This window comes from Hippopotamus amphibius, chromosome 7 (genome assembly GCF_030028045.1).
Source record: "Hippopotamus amphibius kiboko isolate mHipAmp2 chromosome 7, mHipAmp2.hap2, whole genome shotgun sequence".
NCBI lineage: Eukaryota > Metazoa > Chordata > Mammalia > Artiodactyla > Hippopotamidae > Hippopotamus > Hippopotamus amphibius.
This window is the reverse complement of record NC_080192.1, coordinates 18,423,956-18,442,409: the sequence shown is the minus strand read 5'-3', so window position 1 is coordinate 18,442,409 and position 18,454 is coordinate 18,423,956. Positions and strand designations below refer to the sequence as shown.

At 45.4% G+C, this 18,454-nt stretch overlaps 1 protein-coding gene across 1 annotated transcript in view; it reads left to right on the top strand.

Annotated features, from left to right (window-relative positions):
* The window catches only part of STAB2 (stabilin 2), a 158,377-nt gene that overhangs the window by 48,853 nt on the left and 91,070 nt on the right, over positions 1-18,454 (top strand). The window contains exons 10-18 of the mRNA XM_057742828.1: positions 3,745-3,878; positions 5,477-5,559; positions 6,945-7,091; positions 8,384-8,527; positions 9,086-9,142; positions 9,296-9,421; positions 13,838-13,891; positions 14,177-14,257; positions 16,943-17,095. Coding sequence (XP_057598811.1) covers positions 3,745-3,878; positions 5,477-5,559; positions 6,945-7,091; positions 8,384-8,527; positions 9,086-9,142; positions 9,296-9,421; positions 13,838-13,891; positions 14,177-14,257; positions 16,943-17,095 — 979 coding nt within the window. The remainder of the gene's footprint in view (positions 1-3,744; positions 3,879-5,476; positions 5,560-6,944; positions 7,092-8,383; positions 8,528-9,085; positions 9,143-9,295; positions 9,422-13,837; positions 13,892-14,176; positions 14,258-16,942; positions 17,096-18,454) is intronic.

The window sequence follows — 18,454 nt, the reverse complement described above, 5'->3', positions numbered from 1 at the left end:
GAGCCAGAAGAACCCACGTCATGGACCACACTCAAGTACCCAAAACTTCATCATTGTCTGCTCACAGGGCTCCAAACCAGCTTCTGGGGTTTGCAGGGGCTCTTTCTGGGACCGTTCCCCCCACCTAGGGTGTAGCCAAGGATGGCTATTTGCAGAGGGTGTGCATGGGCCAGAATTACCTCCACCACTGTCATCAGCAGTGCTACTGAACTATTTATTGTTCTTCAGACATACCCTGATATCTCTCCTGCTTAGACCGTCCTTCCCTCCCACCTCCTCCGAGTCCGACTAACACACTGATCCTTCAGTGTCAGCTCGAGTATCTTCACCTCTCTGATGCCTCCTCTGTCTTCCCAGTCCATTCAGGTGCCTCTCCCTCTGGGATCCCAGAGTGCCCTGGAATACTTCTATTATAATATTTACCACTCTGAACTTTTGAGACTCCTTATAATTTAACTAAATTTCATGCAGCATTAAATATAACTAATTCCGTCTCATCACATAAAATACAAATGGTTTGTGGGTGTTTTTAAAGCCTTGGAACAGCAGGTAGGACCTTTACACCCAGTAAAGAGGCAATGCTGTGAATGTGCCCAGCTGAGTCAGAAGATGATCTCGTAAAGTCTCAGACTTCGGACCAAGACTTTAAATAAAAATTTAAAAAATATTTATGTCTCATACATTCCATTCAGCACAGAGGCCATTAAAATATAATTCTCCTGCCATCCTTAGGATAGATAAGTCAAGTCTCTTTACACAAAGCAGATCATTGGCCTCAGAACAACTTAGGAAACTTTTAGAAACATAAAAAGTAACTTATAAAAGTGACTTGTCTTCCTATTACCTTCAGATGAAACTCACAGCAGGATTGATTTCCAACGGTGACTGTTTGTTGTATCACTTCCAGGAGTTGCCAGTCTCCCCCTTTGCCGCCTTAAATTCACCATCTTGAAGCACAGGATCTACAGGGGAAGTTCATGTTTAAGTAGGAAACTGTCATTTGAATGTGTTAAATAAGCTATTGTTTCATGGTTAGATCTACCTTAGTGATTCCTCATAACGAGGTTTCTCAGCCTCAGCACTATTGACCTTTGGGACCGGGTACCTCTTTGTCCTTGGTACTGTCCTGTGCATTGCGGGATGCTGGGCAGCGTCCTTCACCTCTATCCACTAGATGCCAGTAGCACCTTCACCCCAGGCGTGATGACCAAAAATGTCTCCAGACACTGCCAGATATCCCCTGGGGGGCACAACTGTCCCTGGTTGAGAACAACTACTCTATAAAAGCCCCTCAGGCACAATCAGTAAATGATCTCCCAATCGTTTGTCTAGCTGGGAATCGCACATGCATCCTTCTCAAATTAGCTCACATGCTTTCTCCTAGAACCCATTCCATATTTCTCCAGGCAGGATTACTCACTTCTGCCTCCAGGCCCCATCACATCCTACTCAGTCTTCTATCATGGCGCCTCCTGTGGAACTTAAGTCATCTGTTTCTGGACTTGTCCTGCTGCATCCCAGCCTCTCCTCATTAGTGTCATTATCACCACCATCTCCATCACTATCATCATCTGCCAGTACTGAGCTTTTTCCACATGTCCATCACTGGGCCAGCTGTTTTGCATGCATGGTCTCATCTATTAACAGCCCTAAAGGCATTAGTAAACTCATTTCATAGGTGAGGAAACTGGGACTGAGAGATGTTAAGTAACCTTATCCTGTTGCCATAACGATTTGTTTTCAGGTTCATCTCCAGCATGTGAGATTCTAAAAGAGCAAGGTGTCTGTTGTTATCATCTTTATAGCCCTCTTGCCTAGCTCAGTTTCTAGAATTAAGTAGGTACTTAGAAAATAATCAGTTCGACAGTGAGGCACTGTCCCAGGTGCTGGAATACAAGGGAGAGAAATAAGGTGGGATCCAGGTTCTAGGAGAGCTTCCCAGCTAGCAGAGGGGGAAACACCTGAAGAGGTCATTTTGGTGGGAAGGGTTGTAATGGAGGTACCGACAGAGTGCTTCTGTCGGGAGAGAGTCAGGAGGTCAGGTACAGCTGCCTAGGTCACACTTGAACCATGAGGAGAGAGAAAGTACTCCTGGCAGGACACAGCCTGAGAAGGGTATAAGTCTTTAAAAAAAAGAATGCAATTTGGTTTTGCTGGAATTTGCATGAACATCATGAAGGAGACATAAGAAAAACCCCCCACCTAACACCTTGAAGCCTTGCACACACGCTAAGTGCTTGCACTGTATCCTGTAGACAAAGGGAGTTCCTGAGAGGGTTAAGCACACAGATGCCAGATTTCCCTTTGGGACAGGCACTCAGGGCTTGTACGAAAGACTAATTTGACAGGAGGAAAACTAAGGACAGAAAGACGAGTTAGGGAGTCAGTGCAGCAATCCAAACAAGGGGTGATAAGACTCAGAAATGTTTGTTCAGCAAACTTGAAGATATATCTGTGTGCCATGGACCGATTTAGAAACACAACTGAACTAGCGCGTGTATAATTCTTCTTTGGAATCCTCTGCTCAACGTGAGTCACATCTGTGGTATGCATGCCCACAGCCTCCCTGCATCTCTCGTCTCTGACATGTTCTTCCCCTGTCTCCCGTTTAGTTCCTCAGTTAACTCCAAGATCCGGGTGAATGTCACCTTCCTAAGCACCTTTCCAATTTCAGCCAGCTCTCAACCAGTCTTTGCTAGGCAGTAGTGGTTTGCTAGAGCCAGGGCTTACTGAGTCACAAGAGCTGATGATTAAATTTTCAGGAGTCTGCCGGCTGGTTAGTGTCACGGTAGTTTGCGATTGGGCAAGGGGGGAGTATGAACCGTGGAAACTGGCAAATGCTGCAAACCAGGGCTATTTTTTTCCCCTGGAGAGCTGGGTGTTTAGCATCTACCAGCACACTACTACTAGTGCAACCTTCACTGCATCTTTAACTCCATTTCTCTTTTGTGAACCTAAACTATCATATAAAATTCTGTGACTTTCATTGTTTACATATTTTTAAATTCAATTACTACTTATTTTACAACTATAATTAAACACCTACTATGGACCAAGCCCTGTACTAGATCTTGGGGTCACAAGAGTGAATAAAGACACATAGCCCTTGTCCTCTTTCTTTTCTCAGATTAGATGGGGAAGCAGATCTTAAATAACAACTCAGGTTGGGATAAAATTACAACTGGGACTAGTGTTGCAGAAAAGAGCTACATGGCACACTAAGGGGGACACGATCTACCAAGGGAGGGGTGAAGGGGATGGAAAATCAAGGAAGGATCCCCAGGAAGGGCTGGCTGAGCAGAGATCTCAGGAAGGAAGGGGAGGGGAAGAGTCTTCCAAGCAGATCCACAGCTCTTACTCTTTACCTGAAGCTGGCTTCAGCAGCTTATTTCGTGATTCTGCAGGAGGGACCTAGACTCTATTTTTATAGTAAGTACTCCTAGTGCTTCTGATGTGCGTGGGCTCTTGCTCATACTTTGAAAAAATACTGAGACAAAGAACATACAAAGATATCTAGTGTTTACGTAGACACATAATTTATTAAACATCCATTTCTTGCGGGACTGCTGTATGTCAGCCAGTGTACTAGGAATGCTAGTCTGTGTTTGTCCCACTCTCCTGGCCTTGTCTCTGGCCCACTCTGGGCATCACCTTCCCCATCTGCACAGCGAAGGGTTTGGACTGTATGATCTCAACCACCCATGGCTTTGAGACCCTGAACGTGTGTTTTCACCCTCTCTATAGATGCACTTGCCGGAAAGGTTACGTAGGCGATGGCTCAAGGTGTTATGGAAACATCATGGAGCGACTCCGAGAATTAAACACTGAACCCAGAGGAAAATGGCAAGGAAGGCTGACCTCCTTCATCTCGCTCCTGGGTACGTGGCCATGGGCGCATTTTTCCACAGAAAGGGCAGCCCTCTGATGGGCAAGGACATCTGCAGGACACACAGTCACTCAGAAAGGGGTGTGCAGGACAGGCAAGTCTTGCCTATCGGGATCAGCCCTTTATAGGAAGGGCAAGTGGGAGGAAAAGGACAGGCAGCTCTTCCAAGGAGACAGGAGTTAGTGCCAAGAGATCCAGCAATGCAACAGCTGAAGACAAGGTCCTGGGGTCACCATTGATTAACAGGTCTGCAACCACAGTGAGACAGGCAGCTACTGATGTGAGGATGGAGACCCTCCTCTTTCCCTTAACCTTATGGGTCCTCCAGATGGGAAACAATGTTGGCAGGTAGTACTGGGAGGCAGTATCCATGCTCCTCAGTGGAGATGCTGTTTGAATGTGGGGCAGAGTCTTGACGATGTGTGACCAACCATCTCACACATTGCTGGGTGTTTAGCATCCTTGGCCCCCCAACCACTAACAGTCTATAGTGACACATTCTCTTTCAGCCCCCAGGCAGGGTGACAGCCTAGAATACCCTCCTGCATTTCCAAACACCCTCCAGAGGTCATTAGCCCATACTCCCGTAAGAATGAAATATAGCCGATCACAGTGTTAGACGAGATTTTCAATAAAGCACAAATTTTGCCAGTCAATAGAAAATAAAACATAGTCTTGAGCAATCAACAGAATCCTTAAAATATCAGCCTCTAGAATTGACCAGTCAGCAAGCATGATTTCCCAGAAAGAGCACAGGCAGAGAAGGAAGTGTTCTGCACGGGTCAGTGCTGTGTTCTCAGCATAAAACTTAACATGCATCCTGCACAAGCAACCTGCTCTTTGCAAAACATGCCACAGAGAGTCAGGCATTACCAGCAGGCCTCAGGGCTCTCCCGCCTTCCTCTACACACTCTTAGAATGTCAATGAGAGCAGACAAGGGTGACAGTGTCCTTTACAGACTGGACCCTGAGACATTTCCCTGGACAAAGTCCAGTCACCCTGTCACCTGCCTGGTTATGAGATGCTGGGACACATTGCCTCCTGTATGAGAGCACAGAGCCCATCCTGCTGTCCCAACCTCCCCAGGGGCATGAAAACAGGACCAGCTATAAAATTTGTAGAGCCCAGTGCAAAATGAAAAGGCAGGGTTCTTTGTTCAAAAAGTACTGAGCATTTCACAATGGCAACAACAAGGCATTAAACCAAGAATGAGGCTCTTCTGAGCTGGCCCTGAGTGGAGCAAGGGCTGCATCTTTACTCACAGAGATGGCAACAGCTCAGAAATTTGGGCACGGGGGCAGGGGTTGTCTGAGGATTTTGTCACATGACCCTCATGGAACCTCTCATCCCAGGGTATCTTTGAGCCAAGACTGTGGCTGCAGGGAAAATCACACAGTTGCGAGGAATACTTGGGAGCCTCACATTCTTAGCTTCCCAGTTCACCTAGGGCCTGCATAATACCAATTAGAACAGAGAAGCTTGGGAGTCAGAGGGTCTAAGTGGACCACAAGGAGCATTGCCTGATTTTACTCTTCATGTGCCACTGACCCATTTGGTGTTTTCTTTCTTTGTGTATTTCGACTCCTAAGACAAAGCCTATGCTTGGCCACTGAGTAACCTGGGACCATTTACTGTGCTGTTGCCCACAGACAAGGGATTAAAAGGATTCAATGTAAGTATTTTAAATAACCTTGTTTTATAAATAGGGGCTAAGGCAAAAAGAAACAAGCAAAAAAAACCTTAGTAGATAGTACCCTATTTATTTAAAGTGGGGAACCCCATTAAAATTAAACTTACTGATGATAAGGATGGCAATGTTTTTGTAAACTTCTTTGAGCAAAATAGAACATCCTTACGGGGTAGTATACAAATTGTAAGTGCACAAGTCAATGAACTGTCACAAAGTGCACGTCCATGTATCTAGCAAGACCATTTCCAGCTCCCTACATGACTCCCCAATACCCCCTTACGGTCATTGCCCCTCAAGTGTAGTCACTAAGGGTTCTCAGCTGTAGTCACAAGATAAATAAGATTTGCATAATACAAAACTGCTCACCTCCCACGGAAAGAATTAAATTAACGTACCAGCTAGGTATTTGTGTCTTTAAAATCATCATAAATGGTAACAGTAATAGGAGAAGTTAGAAGAGGATTGTTGTCTTCAGTGTGAGCAGCTGCTGTCTCATGACGTCAGCCAGTGGGAATGAAACCCGTAGTGCCTGGTGGGGGTGTCCCATAGTGACAGTATTGGTGCAATCGTTAGATTTGGTGTAATGTAGATGATGGACATGTTAATTGTGTGAAATTGGTTTATCTTAACCCAGGATATTTTGTGATCATAATTTGTGCTGATTTCAATGAACACCCAGTGAGTTTCAGACTCTCTCCTCCGAGTATGCCACCACCATTCATCTGTCTGAGACAAATCTGTCATTAATCTTCAGAGATGCACTCACATCTCTCCTGTGGGGAAGGAGAAATATTGAAGGCCTCTGGGCTAGACACTTTGCATGTGGCCTCTTGTTTAATGTTCAGATTGAATTTACATAGAGTTGAGAAAAGGTCTCTGAGTGGTTGTTGACAGTGTAATATTGACAGAACATCGATTTGGTCCAGTGGAATTTGAAAATCTTCCTTTTGCTATTCAAAAGCTCCATCAGTCCACTCTACTGGGTCTTTTCACACAACTTCACATTTCATTCCCAACTGCTTCCTGGGCTCAAGATGACTGACCCCTTGGTACCTGTCACGCACCTTGGTCCTCTTGGCCCCAGTGCTATGCTCTCCCAACAATGTCTGGTTCCGTGCTAGAGCACCCCTGCCCCTCCATGGGTTGAGAGCATACCATGCATCCCTTTTCAGTCCCCAAATTTCTGCTCCCTTTAAGGCCTGGCCTGGGGCAGCTTTGCTCTGGGAAAGTCATCTGTATCTGAAAGAGCCCAAACTCAGGTCCGGGCACACTCACTTTGATGCTAACTAGTCGTAGCCTGAATCACTAACCTCATTTTCTCCTTCAAACTGCAGTAGAGACTGAAGGAATCAGCTTTCTTTTCTCAGGTAAAAGAGCTTTTGCTGGATACCGAAGCTGCTCAGTACTTTGTGAAACTCCATATAATTGCTGGGCAGATGAGCACCGAGCAGATGAATAACACAGACACGTTCTATACGTTGACCGGAAAGCCAGGGGAAATCAGTGGTGATAAGGTAAGGGTCTCTCCGAGCTTCAGTCCCAGAACGAAACTGTCCCCTGAGTCAATGGCCACAGCCAGCTGTCTCTTAGTGTCTGGGGGTCGTGAAAGGTTACGAAGAACTTCTTTCCTCATTCCTTGTTTGTCAGAGCACTTCCCTACATAGTAAAAAAAAAAAAAACAAAAAAAGGTAGACAGCAACACCAGAAAGGGTCAGGTAGGAGGGGGTGGCCTGTTACAGAAAGGGAACTGTAAAATGATTTTGCTCCGGTCTAAATGAGTTTTCAAGGCAACCATCATTCAGCTGCCAGCAGGAAGGAGAACCTTTACAGTAAACCTGTTTCCTGGAAGCATCCGCACAAAGTCAGATCCGCACTTATCTTACTGAGGGAAATGGATTGTTTGTTTTAGATTGTCGGGGTTTCTCCATCCCCTCCAGCTCAGCATTCCATCTTTCTTAATGATGTTCATTCTGCTTTGTTTTGAAAATATCTCCCTCCTCCTTCACAAATAACTCTTTTTGTGATTTTACTGAGCTGAAGGTCACATGGTCAATCAACAGAGTGTGTGTGTGGTGGGAGGGGTGGTGGTTATGACCTATCCTGCTGCATTTCACCAAATATCAATAGCTGATAGGTTAATGAGAATTTACTATGTGCAAGGTCCTGGGGTAAACCTATACTTGTGTTATATAAGGCTTGCAGCAACCCTGTGAAGGTTTTTCCAATGGGAAAACTGAAGTTACACAGCAAGGGCCAGAGCCAGGATTCCAAAGCAGGTCCACCGGACCCCAAAGCCTGAATCCGTAACCAGGTGTGCTATACCACGTGTATGTGGGGATAGGTGGGTGGATGGACGGTCAGACGAACAGACGGACGGACAGACAGGAAGATGTGGCTTCCTTTCTCACAAGGACATACATTCATTTATTCGTTCAACAAATATTTTTTATTGTGTGACTTTTCTGTACAAAACACTAAAGCAGGTGATGACTTTACAACAAATTGAGTAGTCTTTGGCCTTGTTGTAGCTTGCTGTCTCACTGAGGGAGATTTATAATACCTTATTCTCATTTAGCAGTCACTGATAGTCAGGAATGAGTTCGTATGTTATCTCATTTGATCTTAACGAAAGACCTGTGAACTCAACTAGGCAGATACCATCATCCTCATTTTAGGTTAAGTCACTTATCCAAGATCACACGGCCAATAAATGGCAGAAGCCAAGGATTCAAGACTTCTTCTAATTCAGTGCTCAGTTTTCCAAGGACGCACATTGATTTCGTTTTATTTTTCCTTGGTGTTTTAGAATAATCAACTAAAGCTTAAACTCTATGGAGGCAAAAGGAAGGTAAAAATTATACAGGGGAACATAATTGCTTCCAACGGGCTCCTGCACATCCTTGACAGAGCCATGGACAAGGTGGCACCCACATTTCAAAGCAACACTGAGGTGAGATATTTCAAATAAAAGTGATGTCAACTCAAATCCACCTTCCTTTGTTCCCTGGAGAGTCACGCCCAAGGAGAAAATGCATGTCAGCACTACGTGCTTGTACTAGGACCCCAACCGTAGGGAAAATGGGATAATTTCTGGTTTTTGTAGAACTCTGGGCACCTCTGCAGAGAGAAAGAAAGGCATGCAGTAGGTGTAGGAAAGATGTTGATTTTGTGACCTTTTTCAGGGCCACACCTGACAGCTCAGACCAACTGTCGTAAAAACCCATCCCTCGTGCTTTGTGGAGGAGGGCAGTCCTCTCTGTGATAAAATTCATTCCCTCTGATGTAGTTGATGATGGTCAAAGGCTATTTCAGAGCATGCATATCTGAACTACTGTTTAAATAATGGCAGGAAACTCTATTATAATGTGTTGGGGTTGATCAGGTCCTTTTATAACTGTCCACACTTATATGTTATCTCTGTCATCAGTGTTCCCATGTTAGAGCATCTATTTCCTAAACCACCTTATTTTTTTTTTAACTGAATTTTAAGCAAAATGTCTCTTTGCAGCAAACCATAATGACAATGCTACGACCAAGATACAGCAAGTTCAGATCTTTGCTAGAGGTATGTACTTTCCATGGATTTCTAGAAAGTGTTTTATGTTCAGTCCTTTGTACAATAAAATTAGCAGGAGTATCAATTATAAATACTTGCTGGGGAATTCAGATATTTATCTGAGGTAGGTTGCAGATATAAATTTTCATTTCTCAAACACAGGAAACCACTGTGGGACATGCCTTAGATGAGGATGGAGTTGCTGGACCACACACTGTTTTTGTTCCGAGTGATGAAGCACTGAATAACATGAAGGACAGCACTCTTGATTATCTCCTTTCTTCAGAGGTATTGTATCCTACTTACTGATAACAATGTCATGTCAGTATCACTGCTTCAGTCTGTGTCCATACAGACTGAATTTACAAAATTAAGGATGACAAATAAGTAGCACATGTATCACGCCCTACCTTTCTGCAACCAAGGCAGACATCATTAATCAATCATAGTACTCTGAGACTAAGCCTGGATGTGGCTGCAGTCTCCTCAGTAGAGTTCAAAGTAGCTATAAGTCCATTCAGTCAGACTGGGCATAGGAAATAAAATCTATTTGCAACTCCAGCTCTAAATGGCTGGTTTGATTTGACCTGGCTCTTCTAAGATTTCTCAAGAGCAAAATCATAAATTTTAAGTTCCTTACAACTCTAAAACCATCTAAAAAGTGAAGCCTAACATACGGCCTTCTGGCCCAGGTCTGGGATAGACTTAAAAGGAATAAATGTTATTTGTAGGTGCTCCTGACTCTCCTGTCTGTGGCTTTCAGTTCTCTCCACAATAACCCTCTCCTTTTACATCATAAACCTTCAATTCTCTCATGTCCTCCTCGAGAAAGGAGATGTTTACTCTTTCACTCTAGTGTATAAATGACTGACACCATTTAAGGTGTTTCCTCTTCCAGAAATAACAGCCTTAAACTGAAAAGAAGATTAGCTCATTATGGAATTTTTTCATTAGAATGTCAAATAGTGGAATACAGGAAGGGCCACAGACTTTCTTCCAGTGCCCTTGAGATCCTGCTACCATCTTAGCAATGGGGCAGAACTTCCTATGACCTCCTATAGATCAGTGTTGATTATACAGAATGAAGGGTTCTGAATCTCTGAGAGTAGTGATCCCCAAACTTTAGTGTACTTAAGAATTATCCATGGAGCTTGTTAAATAGGCAGCTTCCAGAAGCTCACCCCAAGCGTTCTGATTTCATGGCACTGGAATGAGGCCCACAAGTAGACATTTCAGTAAGCACCAACTTTCTAACTCAGGTGTTCCAGGTCACACTGTTTTTGGTACTTGGAAACTTGTTGCCAGAATGATGTAGAGGTTCACATGCAAAAGTTCATATCCCTTTCTGGAATATTTTCAGGTACCTACAAGGATATCTTGCATTCAGAATGCTTTGGATTAAAAAACTAGGTATCAAGGAGATAAGTTAGAAGGTGATCTCTTACATTACAAATGGATGGTAAACATATTGATATGTAGAGATTTGCTGCAGGTTTCCACTTAAAAAGTCAGGTTTTCCCAGTGCCTTTAAACTAGGGTGTTATTTTAAAACTATGATGCACAGTGCAGTTTCCTGAGACCTAGCTATTACAGAAAAACTTATTATTCTTCTCTTTAGAACTCCCATTTAGATTTAATTTTAAAGCCAAAGAAGTAATCATTTCTCCCCTGGGAAATGATTAAAATTCTGAGATTGTTTGGCTTCTCTGAGCGCATATAGCTTCTAATTTGATACAGATATTTTTAATAATAGTAAAGGAGCTCTCAGACCCCTAATCGGGTACATTTAAAATTAAAACAAAGCCTTTTACCTAGGATAGAAAAAATCAGCCTCCCTGCTTCTCTGTCAGGCACCTTTACTCAGGAAGCTGCTCTCTTTCTCCTTGTAACTCCTTCCAGTGATGACTGGAGCTGCCTCACTCAGGCTCTCGAGAGTAGATTATATCTCTTCCCAGCTCCGTTCAGTAAGATCCCATCGGAAGCTTGAAATCAGCCTCCGGTAGGAACACTGACACCATGGAAATTGGCCAGTGCTATAAATCAGGGCTTATTTTTCCCCACAGAAAGGATTTACCAGCACAGCACTGCACCTGGCTCTCAGTCTCATTTCTCCCAAAGGCAGTATCTTTCTGCTCACAAAAAAATATAAAACTTCGTCTCTTTATCCTGAGTCTAAAACAGTTTTCCCACTTCAGCTTCTAGGTGAGGAATAGAATGATCATTTCTGCCACTTTCTCTGGTCCAGAATCACTTTAGGTTAAAATTCCTCAACCTATGGGAAGCTCCTTCTCTCTCCACCCATCTTAATAGTATCATTTAGCTTTAGCTTCAGGGAGGAACCTCAGCTGGAGACAATAAGATCCCCATCTGTTATGCCAATGAAATGGAAAATAAACTGATTTCATTAGAAGGGTGCTTTCCAGTTCTGCTTAGGGAATGCAATGTTTCCTTTCCAGTGTATCTTTCTGCTTCTCCCTGAAGCAAAATTTCAGTCCTGAACTAACCCATGCCTGCAGAGAACATGGCTACCGATCAAAAGCACCCGTTTATGACTTCATCACCAAGCTAGATAGACCCGCCCTTGCCAATTCACAAAGACCTTGCAAGCGAAATGGGACAAAAAGAGGTGAATTTACAGAGTACAAAGTTTTAGTCACAACTTGGTAGAAAAACTCTCCCTTTCTGTTTCTGGCATCAAAAGGCTCGTTTTTTGTTGTTGTTTGTTTGTTTTCACCTAAAACAGCAAGTAGGAAGTGAATGTCCTCATAAAGAAAAGTAGGCACGGCACCCAAAGGCTCTCCAACAACAGCACCTAAAAGCACATCCTGTCAATGTGAGCCACACTGGACTCAACTCTATCTGGATGATGGTCCCCAGCCAGATAAGGTGGCAGGCACACGTGGCGGTGGAGTGACACTGATCACTTTCATTCTCCTGTGTCTTGTAAAAAGGATCCAACGCCAATTAATTCTTGAGGCTTTAGAAGGGGATCATCCAGTTGATAAAGTCTTTCTATAGAATTAGAGAGCTGGAAGGGGTCCATACTAACCCTGTTATTTTGCAGACTAGAGGTGCTGAGTGGCTTGCCCAAGGTCGCAGAGAAGCAGAACCAGGATTAAACTCAGGTTCCTGAGGTCTAGTTCAGTGCCCTTCTTAGGACTCTTCCCCTCCTCCTTGTAAATATTGGCACAAATGTTTATGCAGGTCCTGTCATGTGCCCCATACCATGCTGGCTGGGGCCACAGTGATCAACAAGCCATACAGATCCAGTCCCTGCCTTCGGGGAGCTTGCAGTCTACTTTGCTCTGATATTTTCCAGCGGTCCCCACTTTTCCCACCCCTTCTGCCACTGAGCATCCACGCTTGCAGTGACATTGCTTCTGCCTGCAAGTCCTCACCTCTGGGTACCATAAAGTAGCTGTAAGGGGAACTTAAGACACAGAAGCTAAGTGATTTACTCAAAGTCTCATAGTAATAGAACCAGGGCTATAGAAACCATCACTTCAAGGGCTGGCCAGCTGGTAGTCAACTTCAACATCCTTATTGGTAACCCTGCCCTGTACATAATGCTATTGATGTATAGATATGGTGGCCTTACAAGTGTCCACAGCAGGACACTTTTGAGAGTGAACGGGGTTTCCAGGATGATAGGTGTAAACCAGGGTTGTACTAGACAAACCAGAATGGTCCTTCTGCTTAAAGGTAATTCCCCTGGCACAGGGCCCAAGGGGAAATGCAGAGAGGAGTCTGGGTGAACAGAACTTGGGTTCAGCAGGGCTTTCTTTCCACCTGGGACCTCACGCTGTTGGAACATGTCCCTAGCATGGCCAGCCTCTTGGAGGTTATCATGATCCTGATTTGCAGTCCTTCACCTTTCCAAGACAGAGTAACTGCGGCTATGCCACTGAAGTAGCAGCACTAAGGGCTTCGAAGCTTGTGGCTCAGCTGGGAGATTACAGACCTACCACAGCCGACCGCTACTGCTGCTGCCTTCCTCCAGAGAGAGCGAACCCTGTGCTCCCCAATTCCGTACACTGTCTCCAGGGCACCCCCACGGGGACCGCTCATCCTGCTTGGAGCCCCAAGACTCTCTTCCGTTTCCTGAAGCGTGAGAAACCTTGGAAAGGACCTTGAAGGCGGGATGAGCATGTACCACGAGAACACAGAAGAGAAAGGGTCCTGGCCAGATATTCCTAGCAAGGATTGTATGATCCTAAATAACCGGTACCTGGTCTGACGAGCACATGGCTATTTATGGAAAGAGTAAAACAGAATCATAAACCGAGGCTGTCTTAGAAAATGCAGAATGTAGCCTTAGACGTGGAGAAAGGTGATGGAGCAGAGGGACTGAGAGCTTGAGTTACTTCTTTGGCTTATATCCTAAGTTAGCTTTCTGACCTTGGACATGGCTTTAAAACTCAGTGTTATCGCGCAGATAATCAGTCAGTGGTATCCCCACCTCACAGGGCTTTGGGGAGGCTTAAATGAGATGTGCATATAATATTTTCCCCTGCCACAAAGTAAAAATTGGGTGACTGTTAGCTATTTGAGGGGTGGGGTTTTTCTCATCCTGGACGTCCCAATAAAGGGATAATGAGTCGTTTATTTTTCTTGACCAAGTGTCCGGAGTCATTTGAGGAAGTTTGCACAAGAGAAATCTGTGTTTTCCTCAGTGACTAAACAAGTATTTTGATTCCTTTGCAGGGATCTCGGAAGCTTCTGGAACTCGTCAGATACCACATTGTCCCATTTACCCAGGTCAGCCCCACTTTCCTGCCCTATTCTTTCCCTGCTTTCAAGACATCTGACCTTAAATTCTAGTATTTTAGTGCTCAAGAATGTGTGACAATTGTCCTTTATCTGTAGCTCTGAGCACACGCTGAGCAGTGAATAATGAGCCTGTCATCAAAGACATCTTCCAAGCCACAAAAACTCGTGACAGCAAAGCTCCCATCCCTTATCTCATAAGCTTTCAAGCTGTTTTTTCCAGTGAGGACTTCGGGTGCTGCTCTCAGTGTCTCTATTGTTCTCTTGTTCTTGCAGCTGGAAGTGGCCGCCCTCATTTCGACCCCTCACATCAGGACCATGGCCAACCAGATCATACAGTTTAAAACCACCGACAACGTAGGTGAAAACGCTACCGCTGGTGTCACTGCTCGTGTGCATTTTTCCTCTGGTTTTCACTGTTATCCTACCTCAGCACTAATTCACAGGCTCTAAATCTTTATGATTATTTCATTCGTTTGTTATGTCTTTCAGCAGATATCTGCTGAGCTACTCCATGTGCGAGTCTGAACTAGAAGCCAAGAATAAAGCAGTGAAAAAGACAGGCTTACATCCCAGCAAGGAAAGCAGACTTTAAGCAACTAAATTAGTGACCAGTTAATGATTTAATAACAGTTATAAACAGGGGACCCAAAAGGAAGTTAAGAGGGCTGTGGGAGCTCACAGCAGGAGACCGAGCAGATCTGGGGGTCTAGACGTCCTCAGTCAGGAGGTGATGCTTTGGCCAAGTGTCAAAGGGTGCGTAGTGTGAACTTAGGCAGAGAGGAGTGGAAGAGAGTTGCAGGCAGAAGGGAGATCAGGTGCAAAGGCTGCACCTGAGGTGGAAGGGAACGTGACTTATGTAAGAGACTCAGAGTATTACTCAGCTAACTTCTCGGGGTTGTAACATAAGCAGAAACGTGGCCGCATAGAGAGTATGTCTCCTGCTGATTCACTGCTGATGGCGATGGTGATGCCCTCTCATCCTTTCAGCAAGTTTCTGTTCGTTCGGTTTTGGTTGGTTGGTTTTGGGGCCATGCTGCACGCATTGCGGGATCTTAGTTCCCCAACCAGGGATTGAACCCGGGCCCACATCCGTGAAAGCGCCACATCCTAACCACCGGACCGCCAGGGAAGTCCCTCAGCAAGTTTCTACTGAGTGCCTAAGACGTGCCAGACTCCATTCTGGGTCCTCAAGGTTGGGCTAGTGAGCAAACAGATAAAAGTCCCTAGTAGCATAGAGCTTTCATTCTAGTACGTAGGGTAATAGATAATAAACAAATAAGTTAAATATATCATATATCAGAGTGTGGTGTGTGCTAAGGTGAAAAATAGCAAAGCAAGGATGGGAAATAGAAAGTGGGGGTGGGGCTGATGTTTTAGATAAAGTGTCTAAGAAATCCTCATGGAGAAGAAAATATGTGAGCAAAGACCTGGTGGAAATGAAGGAACAGGCAATGTGAATACCTGGGGAGAGGGCATTCCAGAGAGAGGAAACAGAAAGTGCGAAGGTGCGAAGCAAGCAGCGTGCAGACCTGGCTGAGGAACAACAAGGTCCTCAGGGCCAGAACGAATGGAGGGAAGGAGAGAGGTGGGAGGAGGTCAAGACGGTAAGAGGGAGAAGGAGAGGTGGGGTCAGGTTGCACGTGGCCTAAGAACGCGAAAGCCGTTGGATGATTTGGAGCCGTGCAGTGACGTGATCAGACAGATGTTTGGGGAGACTGGTTAGGAGGTGAATGTAGTAACTCAGAGAAGCATGGTGGTGACTAGTGGGGGGACAGGGCAAGGGGCACAGTGGGGGTGGGGGAGGAGGGGTGCTCCCTGCTGGGGCTGAGGGAGGCTCAAGCATGTGTTGTACAACACGGGGATTAGAGCCAGTGTTTTCTAATAACCGTGAATGGAAAGTAAGCTTTAGGACTTCTCTGGCGGTCCAGGGGGTAAGACTCCGCACTTCCAATGCGGGGGGAGCGGGTTTGATGCCTGGTCGGGGAACGGAGGTCCTACGTGCTGCTCCGCGGGAAGAGAGAGAGAGAGAGAGAGAGGCAAATCTTTAGACACTGTATAAAATTTTTTTCTAATTTAAATAAAACGAATGATAGTGACTCTAAGCAGGGTGGTCGCAGAGACATGGTAAGAAGTGGTTGACTTCCGAAGGTATTTCGAAGGTTAGGCCAGAAGAATTTGCTGATGGATTGGATGGGGGGGTGAAGACAGAGGAAGCCAAAAGTGACTCCTGAGCGTCTGCCTGGAGCCACCAGAAGGATGGCATTGCCACTAAAATAGCAGGGGGAGCAGATTTGGGAGGAAAGTAGAGGTCAGAATTCTCTGCTAATTTGTTCATTTTCTGCTCCCTCGCCTGCAACATAAGCAGGAATTTGTCTGCGTTTGTTCCCTGATATCTCCCCCAATCCTAAAGCAGAGTCTAGTACCAGGTCGCTAAATGTATCTCAAAGAATAGATCCCCATTTCACCACAGGGCTAAAACAATTTGCCCAAGGTCTCACAGCAAATATATTGCAGAGCTGGAATAGTTATACCTCTTCCTCAGTCCAGCACCAGCAAGGACCATTTCTGCAAGGGCATCCTTGCTTGGAGTCAGTCAAGAATTCATTCAGCAGGTTCATCTTTCCCTGTCAGCCAAGCCCTTCTTTTTTTTTCAATATTTATTTATTTATGTATTTATTTATCTAGCTAGCTAGCTAGCTGTGCCAGGTCTCAGTTGTGGTATGCGGGATCTTTTTTTTTTTTTAGTTGTGGCATGTGGGCTTCTTAGTTGCAGCATGAGGACTCTTAGTTGTGGTATGCATGTGGGATCTAGTTCCCGGACCAGGGATCAAACCCGGGCCCCCTGCATTGGAAGTTCGGAGTCTTATGCACTGGACCACCAGGGAATTCCCCCAGCGAAGCCCTTCTAATCTCAATCTTCCACTCAGTAGGAAGTGAAGTTGAAGGCTCTTTCGAGAGGTCGCCACCATGCAGATCTGCCTGGGGACCGCTGGTGCTCCCCAGTACAGAAAGATGAAAGATGCCATTGCTTCCTTCCAGGGACAGATTCTGGCAAACGATGTGGCAGTGGAAGAAACCGAGGTGGCTGCTAAAAACGGCCGGATTTACACTCTGAGTGGGGTCCTCATTCCTCCCTCCATCGTCCCAATCCTGCCCCATCGCTGTGATGAAACAAAGAGAGAGATGAAACTGGTAAGAAAACTAGGAAACTCAATAAGGACCCTAAACAACCCCCACAGAGCAGACCGTTCCCTCCTCGCAGTTCTGAGGGAGCTGACGGGGAGAATTTCACATGGTAGCCTCGTTCTGAAGGTCTTTCTGTCTTCATAAGGAGGCAGGAGGGCCTGAAGTCTCATCTCATCAAACGTGAACCACAGTTCCTGGGGGAGTTTCCACACTGATAGTTGCTACCCTGGTATATTCGTTTTCTAGAGCCGCCATGACAAGTTACCACAAACTAAGTGGGTTAAAGCAACAAAAATTTATTCTCTCTCAGTTCTAGAAGCCAGAAGTCCAAAGTCAAGGTTTCCTGTTTCCCCTGCAACTTTTTGGCTCAGCTGGTTTTAATCAGAGCAACTAAATTTCAACAAGATTTTGAACAACCAGGAACAACGCCACTCTGCAACAAGGCAGGGAGTTAGGGCTGCCCTTGACCTCCATGAGCTTCATTCTCTGAACTTGAACAGCAAGCAGCTGCTTGGTGGGGGGAAACTCTGAACAAGCCTAATTATTGATTCGTGTTGAGTCTTTTCTGCAGGTCGTTCAGGAACTTGTTCTCCATCTCCCCAAAGAAAAGAATTAAGATGTGGGTTTGAGCCGCAACCCAAAGCATTTTGGTTAAATAGGGAGAAGGGCTCCCAAGATAGGTCTTCTTTTACTATTTTCTGTGGGTTTAAAGTCAAATCGGTCTGCTCTGCGTGGTTTAGGATGGTTTTGACTAGCTCTATTAAAAGTACAAATGCATTCTCTGGAAAGTACTGAGGGCCAGTAAACAGTAGGAGTTGGTCCCTCCTAGATGTCTCAGTTTTCAGCAGGCTGGGCCCATAGCCGCCTTTGGGCATGAAAGTTTGAATTTTAGAGGCTTAATTAATACGTCTCTGTACTAGTTAGGGTCCCTGCAGAAAACAGAATTTATCCCAATGGTCCAGATGAAGAGAGTTTAATGAAGAAGCTGCTGCAGAGGGGTGGGCGGGGCTGACGAAACAGGCAAGTGGTGCTGGGGCATCCAAGAAGAAGCGCTGGCAGGAAACCGTCACCACCAGAGTCAAGGGTGGGAAGGGGCTGGCGTTACCTGAACCCAGTGAGAGTGGGGAGAATGGAAGAAGAGGTGCCCGTCAGGAGCTATAGAGATGGTGATTGAGCAGAGAGGGAGCAGGAAAAAAATACCTTGACCTTGTCCTCCTCCTACCCACCAATATCCTGCTGGCACCTCACCAAGACCAATTGGAAACTGGTGAAGGAGCCCAAGAGACCATCCTCCAAGGTTTAGCTGCTGGAGCACAGAACCCAGTAGAGAAGGTCAGAGAAAGGATCTGGAGAGATTTGGAGGCA